Raw genomic sequence first — 12,634 nt, 5'->3', positions numbered from 1 at the left:
TATAATCACCATTGAGCTGTAGAGCGCATCCTGTTTAGTTTTAATACCGTAACTTAGGCCTATATTTAAATACTTATATAGGCTACTGTATCAATCAATTATTTGTTAATGTCGTCACACAGCATACGAGTCAGTTTCAAATGCAATCAAGCATTTTAGTTAAAAAAAAATAAAGCAACCATTAAATAATTAACGTAAACAATAAATAGGCCTAAACCGTTCCACTTTAGAAATTGAATTCACAAATGAATGCAACTTTTTTCTGTAATATAGGCTTTACAAAAACAAAAACATTTCTGGTATGCTTATAACTTATTTAGTGTTTACAATGTTCCAAATGTTCAGAAAAATTATAGTAATCTAACAGCACCTGTTTGGCATGCAGTGCATGCTCCTGACCTTTTTTTAATCTCCGGTATTTTCCACAACTAGTCAAATTTATTTCACACATCTGAATTCCCCTCTACCTCCTGAGCAACCAATAAACATTCCCTTGTTTATATAGTTTAGTTGATCCTGTTTTTCCCATTCACATTATCAACACATTTGATCTAATTTATGCTTATAAATTCAGATGACAAGTAAATTACTGGAACTGAGCTTTGATGCAAACCTACATCCTCCGACATCTTACAAGACAATAGATGAGGAGCTGTATCTGAGCTGTCCAGCTCCTCTAGAAATAGACTGACTATTGTTTTTGGAGACCCTCCAAATCAAGGCACAAAACCATATGCTACACTCAATACAACGAGCACACCCACACACTTTCTGCCCACTCTGTTATAAAACTATTTAGAGGAAGAGCTCAACAAAATCACTTGTGGAAATGTTGGGCAGCTACCTAGGCCTTAACACCGGATAACAATAAAACACATGACTCCTGCATGATTATTTGAACACCATGTACTTGAAGTAGCTTTCATTTTTCACCCACCCTCAGAGGCAGTCAGTACATTTAGTTGGCAATCTAGACATTTACTAGACGAGACAGACTTATCTATCCGCTGTCAGGCAATTCAAATGTAGTAGAGTCGTGTGACGGTCCTTCAGTGGAGTGATATAGTGAACCTGTACATGAGTTCATTTTCTTAGAAATGAGAGTAATGGCAAAAAGCAGAGCATACTGGAAAAAGTGATTTTCGCTTTCCTCTCCCTTCAATGTGACAGAGTGGCAGGAATTCCCTTATTGTGGCAGAGGTCTTATCTTTCTAACCCCTTACCTCATCTGATCATGGGGAAAGTTTCCTCAGTGTATCTGGATGCGTGTGCATAACTCCTGACTAAACCACTCCATGTCGCTCACACAGCCACAATCACCCAATCCTAAAACATACTTGCCGGTTACAGTCATAAAATTAAATAACATAAAAAATGTAAAAAAACACTAACCCCTCAATTGCAACCCTCCACATATCACTCAGCCAGAGGCAGCCCTTATCTTCACGACACACCCACCCTTCCTGGATGTTTCCCTTAGATTTTCCCCAGACCCATGTTGGGTATCTTCCTCAGAGTCTCCGCTCCCTCAATTGTTTTCCCACATCTACTCTCATCCCGAATTCCTGGAGTTCCCTTGGCTCGGTTGCCAACGAACATGGTCTGTGTGTAAGCTGCAAACTCAAAAACAGAAAGGGGGCTCTGGGAGGCATTGACAGCAGCAGCATACACCACCCTGACAGGTTCATCATGCATCTGGAGTACTGTTAAGGGGTTTAGGGGTTAAGAGATGCAGCAGAGAGAGGCCGGCTAGAACAGCAAGGTTATGGATGACAGTGCTGTGCATGATTGCCAAGAGAGAAAGGAAACATTACGAGTCAGAATGTGCTGCCTATTGTTTGAAGGAGAAACGGCTGATTCAGTACCCGAGTTCTTTCTGCCATGGCAAAGCTGAAGTAAGGGACTGACTGGCGTTTCTGCTCAGAAAGCCTGACCAGTCTACAGACACAGAAAGAGTTTCAAGAACTCCTGCACTAAAATAGTGAATTAACGAGCCAAATGTTTCAGGGCAGGGGGTGACAGTCGCATAGAGCCAAGTATAAACTCAGCTGGTAAGTATCTCTATTGTAGCTTTTTATCAGCGCTTCCCCAGGAGAGCCTCACCCCTCCTTCTTACTGTTATAACCCCAGTCCCCACTCCATCCACATGACAACATTCAATACAGAGGATCCCATTCCTCAAGTGGCAGGCTAGTGTCAACTTGGGTCACACCCAAGGGAAAAGCACAACTGAAAATAGAGGTGTTCTGAACAAAGTGCTAAAAACACTGACATGTGAAATGACACATCCACCTCAACTTTCAAAGGCAATTTTAAGTAAGGGGGGGGGGGGGGGGGGGTTGTACAGTCTTTCTGTTCTCACATTTCAAAATCCATAAGTGTGTGTGAGTATTTTATATATATAAAAAATATTTTACACAAAGCAAAAGACAGGCCTACATGTCAAAAACAGCCACCCAAAAACTTTATTTTCCATCTGCACTACTGGAATGCAGGATAAAGTGATGCACACAGTGCAGGTAGTTACAAAATGTAGCTACAGTAGCACAGCTCAATGTGTAACCTAACGAATATATTTAATTATGTGAGAAAATGGAGGTGGGTCTTATTCTGTTGACATGATGATCAATGCCTGACAACCCTTCAACAGAAAAATATTCTCATCATGTAGACTAGCCTACCCACTGCAAGCTGTTGGCTAGAGCACAAGTGCCAAGGCCATAGGCACATTTGCCATTTAACGCAACGGTTTGTGACAAAACTATCGGTAGAGGGGAGTCAAGTGCAAGTGTTGGTTCAGGGACGTGATTTATTTTATCGTTTTGGTGGAAACACACCATTGGTGGGAAAATACAAATGTTCTATATGTGGATTTTTTAATAATCACCTGAAAATCTGTCACCAAATGGATTTGAAACCTAGCTATAAACCATTTGAGTTGACATTCATATTTTTTATGTTGAATAAATGAATGCGAAAAGGTGCATTTCCTAATCTAGACGTACTCCATAAATTAGCGCACACTACATGTAGTATGACACCAAGATGTTGTCTGTATCATATACGGTTCACATATGATAAAGGTGTTGTATTCGGCGCATGTGACAAATACAATTTGAATGGAGAGGTCTAAAAAGGGCCACTTCCATCATGATTTCCTCAAAAATGGTTTGTGATACAAATGTTAAAATGCATGTCAAACATAGAAACCTCATGGGAGGAACTGTGAGGATTGTTGGAACAATCCGAGATTCCAAAAATATTTTCCATGCCAGTGGGAGCGGAATCGCCAAAGACTGTTGCAAGTGTAATGATTCACAGAGCAATGGTCATGATTTGGCATAGTTTTAGTAAAGCAAAATGTCCATACCACTGACAATCCACTAAAGATTATGAGTATGTTTCTGACATCAGTTATACATTAAATAAAACAATGGTTGGCCAGGATACAACATTGTAGAATTGGTGTGTAAATTACAAATTTATAATGCCTTTTTAATGACTTGTTGCAGTTTCCCAGGAGGATAGATTACATATTTATTGGCTATTAACATGTCTTATCATGCCTTTTTTTCACTGATACATACGGGTCCGGTCTTTGTAATTTAACCGATTTGATGCTGAAGTGATAAAATAATGTCCCAAATTGGGATTAGTAAAGTACTACTCTACCCTGTCTGTCCAGGTATTCTGCATGAATGTGGAAATCAATGTAACAATGAAAGCAGCACCAGTTAATAATTGATCAAACCCGACAGCCGCTTCCGCAGCTTGTACCAGGACAGAGGCTGTGTCAATGGGTCCTCTGAGCGGAGGAGACATTCTGCAATACAATTATCATACTTACAATACATGCAGTGTAATTAATAGATCACACATTTTCTCTCAGAGTAAGGGTAATAGTCTAGCTACTATCAGAGTTGATTCTCATTTCTTACATAAGCTATGACATCTCTTGCATTCATGTACAGAAGTTGATTGCAAGGTGATGTCAAAACAGGATGGACCTATTGACCACACCCCACTTCACTTTTTAAGAGACGACCATAATAATATTTGTCATACTCCCATGACAGCTCTGTGTGGGAGCATTATGAAAGCATAGATAAGGGGGGGGGGGGGTATTTTGTTCAGGTAGTAAACTTGTTAACTTGATCAGTCTCAGTCAAAGGACATGGGCTGAGCAGAGGTGGCTCTTCAACGTTCAACACAAACACACAGCCACTCCCCTCCATACTGTGAACCGAGGATAAGAATTAATAAAATACCAAATATGAATATATGGAGTGAAAAAGAAAGTTGCATGATTATCCGATGATCCTCGGGGAAATATGAGAATCAATAGAGAAGAGCTAGCTAACGTTAGCCGTCCACCAACAGTGCTAGCTCAGGCCATCTTTTTAATTCCCTGGCTGGGGGATTCATAAAATATTCCCAAATAGCTGTCCAAATAAACTAGTATTTCGCTAAGTAGTTACACTGGACTGGGACTCACCTGTTAAGAAAAGCATTGCCAAAAGCGTTGAGTTTTCTGAAGGGTTTCTTGGGGTCAACTACTAGTGCGTTGCCTGGGATCAGCCCCTCCTGCTCTCCATGCATGACCGCTATGAAGGAGTCGGTGGTCGGTTCGGGCCCTATCCGCATGCCGGGGAAATCTTGCTCCATTAGATGCCGGATAAAGGTGGTTTTACCTGTAGAGTATTGGCCAACCAAGAGCACCATAGGCTTGTTGTCAAAGTCGGCATCTTCCAAAGCGGGTGAATGGAAATCGTGGAAGCGGTAGGTGTCTTCCAATGGAAAGAGTTTGGTCCTGTACAGTTTTTTCAGCCCTTCAGAGACATTTTGGAATAGTTCTGGGTCCTTCTTGCCATCCCTTTTAAACATGGTGCCCAAATTCGAAAATATTGCAGATGTACTTGTTATCTCAATGCAACGGTAGATGTTCAATAAGGTAGTTGTTGAGATCGCTGGATAACGGTTCTGTGTCTCTCCCCGATGAGGTAGAAAGTTTGAATTAGTAAATTTACTAGCCAGCCAGCCGGTTAGCTTTCTACGTGTCTTAAATAGATAGCTAGCTCAGTGTCTCCTCTTCAGTCAGAAGAATGTGTTAACGGTCTGAGGGGTTCGGCTAGCTACCACAGTTTGTGCAAATTAACAGACGGTTTAACAGTTCGAAGCTATTTAGTTTTACAATAGATTAATGAAGCTATCAAACACGTTTGCTCTAACTCTGGAACTCAAACCGCAAGGCTAGCAGCAGACCAAGAAACCGTCTCTTGTCAGACAACCGTGCTTCTCCAGTCAGGTCTCAAGCCCTCCCTAGTGGAACGTCAGAAAGCGTGTAACAGTGAGGGGATTCGATTAATATTGTCATGGTAGGCGTGTTTTGCACAGGGTGAAAGTTGATTGCATTCGTTTTGGAAAAGGGCTAACCCCCGGGCGTGAGCCAGGTGCCCCGTTCAAAGCCCACGGCGAAGTCGGCTCAAAACAAAAATGATGTCATTATGCACGATGAGTAATGAGTAGAATTCTGTGTTTTAACATGCAAACGTGATTGCTTTTGAATAAAACGCTTTATCTGCCTTCCCAATGAAAACTAGTTTTAAAATTCAAGCATATATTTTATGTAAAAGAGATGTATATTTCTGGCCAATGCACCATGCTGCCTCGTTGACGTAAAAGAGATGTATATATCTGGTCAATGCACCATGCTGCCTCGTTGACAACATGGCCGAGCGGTGCAGATTACTGTTAGATTTGATAAGGACACTCCTCCCTCGCCACTTTTGCCCGTTCTCCTCACTGGCCATAGACCGGTGTCTTGCGGCTCAGCATAATTGAATCCATTCAGTATGGCGCCTGTATAGCAGAGTAAAAGGCAAAGCGAGGGGTATAATTGTGCCCAAAACCTGTCTTCTCCAGCAGTTGGCGTTTTTTCCACTCACCTAGCGATGAGTTTTTGTATGGAGGTCAACGAGAGTGTCGAATTTGGTTAACGAAAATGGAATGGCTTATTTGCAACGTGTTCTTTATTTAATCGAATAGAAGTTATAAGTAGGACTGATATAAGTAGCACGGACACGTGACATCCCGGCAACTTTCTAAAAAAAAAAAAAACCGTTATATCGTGGCGCAGTGGTCTAAAGGCACTGCACTGCATCTCTGTGCTAGAGATGTCATTACAGACCCTGGTTCGATCCTGGTATCACAACTGGCCATGATTTGGAGTCCCAACGGGCAGTGCACAATTGGCCCAGCTTCGTTTGGGTTAGGGTTTGGCCAGGGTAGGCTGTCATTTTAGATAATAATTTGTTCTTAACTGACTTGCCTAGTTAAATACATGTTCAAAATAAATGTCAGAGTGTATCTGCCCTCTCATTGGCTAGAATGGTCCCACCTGATCTTGCTTCCTCCCAATGCCTTCAATTTTTGAAGATATGTTCATCCTTAGAGCGGCCACTGGAGCATTTGATCAATATGATGGATCATCTGTGATAGGGCTCACCAGTCCTAAAAAACACAAATTAGTTATCTCTGGTTTGTTCATCCATTCCTATGGAGAAAATCTCTAAACCATTACTGACACCCCTCTCGACCCACTGCAGTTTGCCTACAGAACTAACAGGTCTGTGGAGGATGCTATCAGCATGGGCCTACACTACATTCTCAAACACCTCAATAACCCAAACACGTATGCAAGGATATTGTTTGTGGACTTTAGCTCTGCATTTACAGTTTTTTCTGAATGCTTAAACACTAACAGTGATTCTTGAAGCACTATCTCTGAAACCATTAACACTTGTAGCCAATGCATTTACCAAGTGTGCCAAACTGAATGCACGTTCTCTGCTTTACACTCAGTTTGCAATTTAATAACACACTTCTAGCAAAACTGTAAACATTGGTCTCTACATTGCTACACTATTCCGCCAATTGCCTTCCCACATTGACAGGTGAAAACACTTTCAGATAATGAGTTCACTTACAAATCAGAGCTTGAGCACTATAAATAGGCAACAGGTAAACATTTGGTTTGGACAACAATGGAGGCCAATATTGGCCAGAGAGTAAGAGGGGTGAGAACTAGAGGAGGACAAGGAAGAGTAGGATGAGGAGGTGAAGAAGTAAGAGGGGGAAGAGGTGAAGTGGGAGAAGGAGAGGACGGGGAAGAGGAAGGGGTGTCAGGAACACAATAACTGATGAAATCTGAGCGACTGTGGTTGACCATGTTTTCAACCATGGGATGAACATGAGGGAGGCTGGGCAACGGGTTCAACCAAATCTGAGCCCCTATGCTGTTGCAGGTATCATCCGGATATTTCGAAATGAGAACCGGTAAGTAACTAAGTGCTGTAGTCTTACTGGTACAGTAATATGTACTGTACTTTCATAATGAGAAGGATCTATCAATAAAACCATTCAAATGTTTTTAATCAACTGCAAGAAAACCAGTATCTGGTGGAATAGGTTGACTGTTCACCACAGAGCAGGAGACCCACATTTTAAATATGGTCTTAGCAAATAACTGCATCAGACTCAGAGAACTGCAGGACCACATAATGGCAGATAACACCATATTCCAAAACGTCAACATGGTGAGCCTCTCTGCACTGTCTCGTCTACTGAAACAGAGTGAGTTTCTGCACTGTCTCGTCTACTGAAACTCAATAGAATTAGGATGAAGCAGCTGTACTGTACAGAGAAAGTCAAACCGTGTAAAACAACTGAGATATGAATATGTGCAGGTAAGTTATACTATCCTACCATTGGTACTGGATCTGGAAGTGTATGGTGCTACATCATATTGACTGATCCCTGTCTTTTCGTACTGTGCTACATTGTTTTGTCTTGTCTCTTTCAGAGAAACATGGAGCTAGAAGCAGATGCAGTGCATCATGAGCTAATATATGTGGACGAGGCAGGTTTCAACCTTGCAAAAACAAGGGGCCATTATCATCGGACACCGTGCCATCATCAACGTCCCGGGACAACGTGGTGGCAACATAACAATGTGTGCGGCTATTAGTCAAAACGGTGTCCTTCACCATCATGCAATTCTAGGCCCATACAACACTGCACACATTATCACATTTCTGGACACCCTCCACAACAGACTGACCCCTAATGACCAGGGGCCAGAGCAGCCCAGGTATGTTATCATTTGGGACAATGTTAGTTTCCCCCGGGCTGCTGGGGTCCGCAATTGGTTCACTGGTCACTTTTCATCGCACTCAATCTCCCCCATAATCTCTGTTCTTGAATCCTATTGAAGAATTCTTCTCTGCATGGCGTTGGAAGGTGTATGATCACCAGCCCCATCAACGCATACCCCTTCTACAGGCAATGGAGGAGGCTTGTGGAGACATCGATCAGGGGTCATGTCAGGCCTGGATACGACCAGACCCACAAAGAAGGCGAGATATAGCCTCATTTTTTTTCTGTTCTTTTTTTTTCTAGCACAAATGTTTTTGTTTTCTCCTACTGCGCTTTTGTTGTTAGAGGAGTGTTAGAATTTTTTTTTTAAACGTTTAAAATAAAACTTTTCCCCCTTATTTGTGTTGATAGCATTATGTTCGGAATACACATCCATACTTTACACATTTGGATACCTGTGTGTATGTGTGTTTACTACATGAATGACAAAACTTTCTTGCAAACTGCTATGCCCTGCACACAGAAAAAGCCAAGTGTTTTTCATTTATACTTTCAGTGCGTATTTTCGTGTGCTTTTTCTGTGGATGTGTGGATTGTATTGACACAAAAACGCTTTAATGTTTGAAGAGTTTTGCAAGAATTGTTTGCTTTTGCAAGAGATGTATACTGTTTTGCTGGTTTAGTGAAAGGGTTTGTGGTTAGTGTGTAGAGTTTTAGCAAAAATAGCCTATAGTTTCAAAGATCGTGCCTAAGCAATCAGAAAAAACTGTAATACCATCATCCCAGAACTGCTACAAAACAAATTCTCCCAGCTGAACGTGTCCAGCTCCATCTGTCAGTGGATCAGACTTCCTGTCCAGCAGGACACAACACGTGAAGCTGGGAAAAGACCTTTCGTACTCTTTATCCCTCAGCACCAATGCACCACAGGGATGCGTGCTCTCACCTCTACAATACTCACTCAGCGCCAATGACTCCACCTCCAACAACGCATCGGCCAAACTACTGAAGTTTGCAGATGACACTACTCTGGCCGGTCTTGATTGATGGCTCAGCTGTTAGCACTGTATATCAACCATATACCCACTGTATATCAACCGTATACCCACTGTACATTTGTATATCTGCTCTCTATAGCTCTATGCTCACTCTACCTAGTTGTATATAATGTATGTAAACTTTGTTTAAACTCCGTTGTCCTTATTCTGTCTGTAAATGTTGTCTGTCACTAGCAACACCATATCACCAAGTAAACTTCTGAGTATGTGTAAATGTACTTGGTGAATAAAGGTGATTCTTAAATGAATGAGGAAAGAATAGCATTTTTGGATAGATGTCAAAAATAAATTCTGAGGTGCTTAGGAGATCTTATAGGTTTTGTTCTATGAGATATGTGCTTTTTTAAATTAAATAAATGCTTCAAATTTCACAAAATGTGACGTTAGCTGATGAAGATTATCTAATGGAAAAAAACATGACATTTCATAAGCCTGTGTTTACCACAGACCTTGTCTTTTGCCGTTCATCCAAAAACTCCATTCATGGCGGAGTTAGTGCCTACAAAAAGACGTCATTACTATTTCTCTCTATTAGTATTGTGTCACTACATGCATTATGTCATTACATGCACACTACCTAGCTGGAACACACTAACTAAATAAAAAGACCCCTCTCTACAAGTCTGATGAGCACATGCTTTATGAATTTGCAAGAGAAACCATTTTGGCCTGACATCAGGGCAGATAATAATAGACGGTTTGTATTCACATTTATTAAATGGAAGCAGTATAGCCTAAAACAAGGAAGGAGCTATATAATGACAAACTGTAACGGCATTCAGAGGTGGAAGAAGGATCGGACCAAAACGCAGCGTGGTAAGTGTCCATATTGATTTATTCAAAACACAACTGAACACTGGAACAAAAGAATAAACGTGAACTATACAAAACCGAAACAGTACCGTGTGGCCCAAACACTCACACGAAAACAAACACCCACAAACCAAAAGTGAAACCCAGGCTACCTAAGTATGGTTCTCAATCAGAGACAACTAACGACACCTTCCTCTGATTGAGAACCATACTAGGCCGAACACAAAAACCAACATAGAAAAACAAACATAGACTGCCCACCCCAACTCACGCCCTGACCATACTAAAACAAATAATAAAATAACAGAACTATGGTCAGAACGTGACACAAACCCTGAATTTAAAAAATATATATTAAATCCCAGGAGAAAAAAGTACATTTTGGAAATTATTTAGGCTAATTTGAGTGTTAAATTTCCCCAAATAAATATTTTTTTCCCACCGCTTATGTTATTGTGTGCTTCTCATACTTTAGCAACATTTTTGTGTGGAGTGGACCCAACTGGTCGATACACAAACACTCCCTAGATAAATGTGTATGTACTTTTTGTAACAATGGTTCTATTGAAACTGAAATTCATGCCTTGTTTTACTGTGGGTTATACAACAAAATTAGGGAAGTTATTTTTTGTCAGCTGTCAAGCCAAAATAAAGATTTTAATAGTAACAATACGTTTAGAAACCTCTTTGGGCAGAATCCGATCCAAGGAGATATTACGATTTCTCGACACATTCCATCAGCCAACCTGATTGACCATTCTTTTCATGATTTCGTGGATGACATAGCTATGAAATAGACTTCATACCTATCACCACTACAATAGTGGAAGACACAGTGACTTGTAGTAAAAACTACTACAGACTCCCTCGACACAAATTCTGACGGACCTCCATGCATTGACCTGAAAATTATCTGACTATGTCAGACTCATTCTGAACAAGTTGTAATCTGCCAGGATACTTGGTTTTCTTCCCTTGACATGTGCGCTTGCGTAAGCATAAACGCACATGCACAACGGAACATCCAATTAGGATTTATGCTAGGATCACTTAAGGGTCCAAGCAAAATACCAGCCTTAGTAAAGTTGAACATATATTTTGAGGCCTTTGACTCTACAGCACTCACCAGTTTTCTTCCCAGAAGTCCATAGGTCATCCCTGTAGACTGCCCAAAACTAGTGCCTTACAGCTGTAAACTTATCATATAGTTATCAACTTAGGATAGTGCCTAAGCAACACACCAAGTAGGAAAACCCTAGATATGGCATTAGAGACAATGCCATGATAGTCATTTTGCCAGAACATTGGACGTATATAGAATACAGTCCAATTGGATGATTTTTGTGTGAGAACTATATTTTGTATATCTTTTGTTTATGCTTTCATTCCTTTTCGGTTCAGTTCCTTTAACACTTAGGAAGTGATAGAGCCATTAACAAAGTCCCCATACAACCATCACTTAGTGCCACAACGCCGCTCATTGGGGAATGAATGTAATTAGATATATTTCATGAGTGTGTGTGCATTGTTAACATCTGCCTAAGTTACTGCCCAGATCTTCCAGTCTGGACGACGACCAGATGACGGGTCCGGAACGGCGACCCCAAATCCGGACACCGACGGCCCATCCTTGTGGCGGCATGCCCCGCTGTCAGGGAGCCAACCAAGGTAAACCACCAGAGGGGGGGGGCGCAACGGCGATCACCTACCAGGACATCCTGCTACACTGGAAGCTACTTTGCAGCTTCTAGGGAACCTACTAAGGTAAATCACTAGAAGGGACTGCAACGGCGATCACCAACCGGACATCAACTGCCATCCTTGTGGTGGACTGCTCCGCTTTCAGAGAAGCCTACAAAGTTCAACCACCAGAGGGGACTGCAACGATGATCTACAAACAGGACATCACGTGTTCATGATTTTATGATGATTTGTAACTTGCAGGACAAACAAGATGCCCTCTTTGGGTATAGCAAGCCCCATCCCCCTTTCCCTGCCTCCCCTGCCTCCTTCAACTAGGCTGCTGAGGTCAGAGAGAGGTCGTAAATTCATGAGAAGACCCTGCCACATGGCCACATAGTGTAAGAGGCAGAGTAAATTTTCATAAAGTACAAAGGAATTTCTTCCACCTCACAGAACTTGAGGTACGAACAAATTTCATGTTCCGGAGAAAGTATAAAAGATCGGTGAAGAATCCAGCTACGAACTGGTCCGTTTGTTACAACTTGGGGAAGCTCATGGGTGTAGCCACATTACCATAACGCTGTTTATATAATAGCCTCAGATATGAGGTTTACATCTAATTGTTGTATAAGATGAATGAGTGAGTATGATAACTATATTTTGTATATCTTTTGTTTATGCTTTCATTCCTTTTCGGTTCAGTTCCTTTAACACTTAGGAAGTGATAGAGCCATTAACAAAGTCCCCATACAACCATCACTTAGTGCCACAACGCCGCTCATTGGGGAATGAATGTAATTATATATATTTCCTGAGTGTGTGTGCGTTGTTAACATCTGCCTAAGTTACTGCCCAGATCTTCCAGTCTGGACGACGACCAGATGACTGTTTGTAAAATTGTGTAATATGATTTTGGACTGTTTAAT

At 41.4% G+C, this 12,634-nt stretch overlaps 1 protein-coding gene and 1 long non-coding RNA gene across 2 annotated transcripts in view; one reads left to right on the top strand and one right to left on the bottom strand.

Annotated features, from left to right (window-relative positions):
- The window catches only part of LOC110509982 (EH domain-containing protein 1), a 31,792-nt gene extending 25,675 nt beyond the window's left edge, over window positions 1–6,117 (bottom strand). The window contains exon 1 of the mRNA XM_021591238.3: window positions 4,496–6,117. Coding sequence (XP_021446913.1) covers window positions 4,496–4,884 — 389 coding nt within the window. The 5' untranslated portion in view covers window positions 4,885–6,117. The remainder of the gene's footprint in view (window positions 1–4,495) is intronic.
- Window positions 6,046–8,550, top strand: LOC118945359 (uncharacterized). Its single transcript, XR_016493257.1, has 2 exons — window positions 6,046–7,335; window positions 7,862–8,550. It is a non-coding gene; the product is annotated as an uncharacterized LOC118945359 (long non-coding RNA).
- The last annotated feature ends 4,084 nt before the right edge of the window (window positions 8,551–12,634 follow it).

The sequence above is a fragment of the Oncorhynchus mykiss genome, chromosome 29 (genome assembly GCF_057628025.1).
Source record: "Oncorhynchus mykiss isolate SJ-2025 chromosome 29, ASM5762802v1, whole genome shotgun sequence".
In the NCBI taxonomy this organism is placed as follows: Eukaryota; Metazoa; Chordata; class Actinopteri; order Salmoniformes; family Salmonidae; genus Oncorhynchus; species Oncorhynchus mykiss.
Note: the sequence above shows the minus strand (reverse complement) of the source record. Positions and strands in the feature narration are given on the sequence as shown.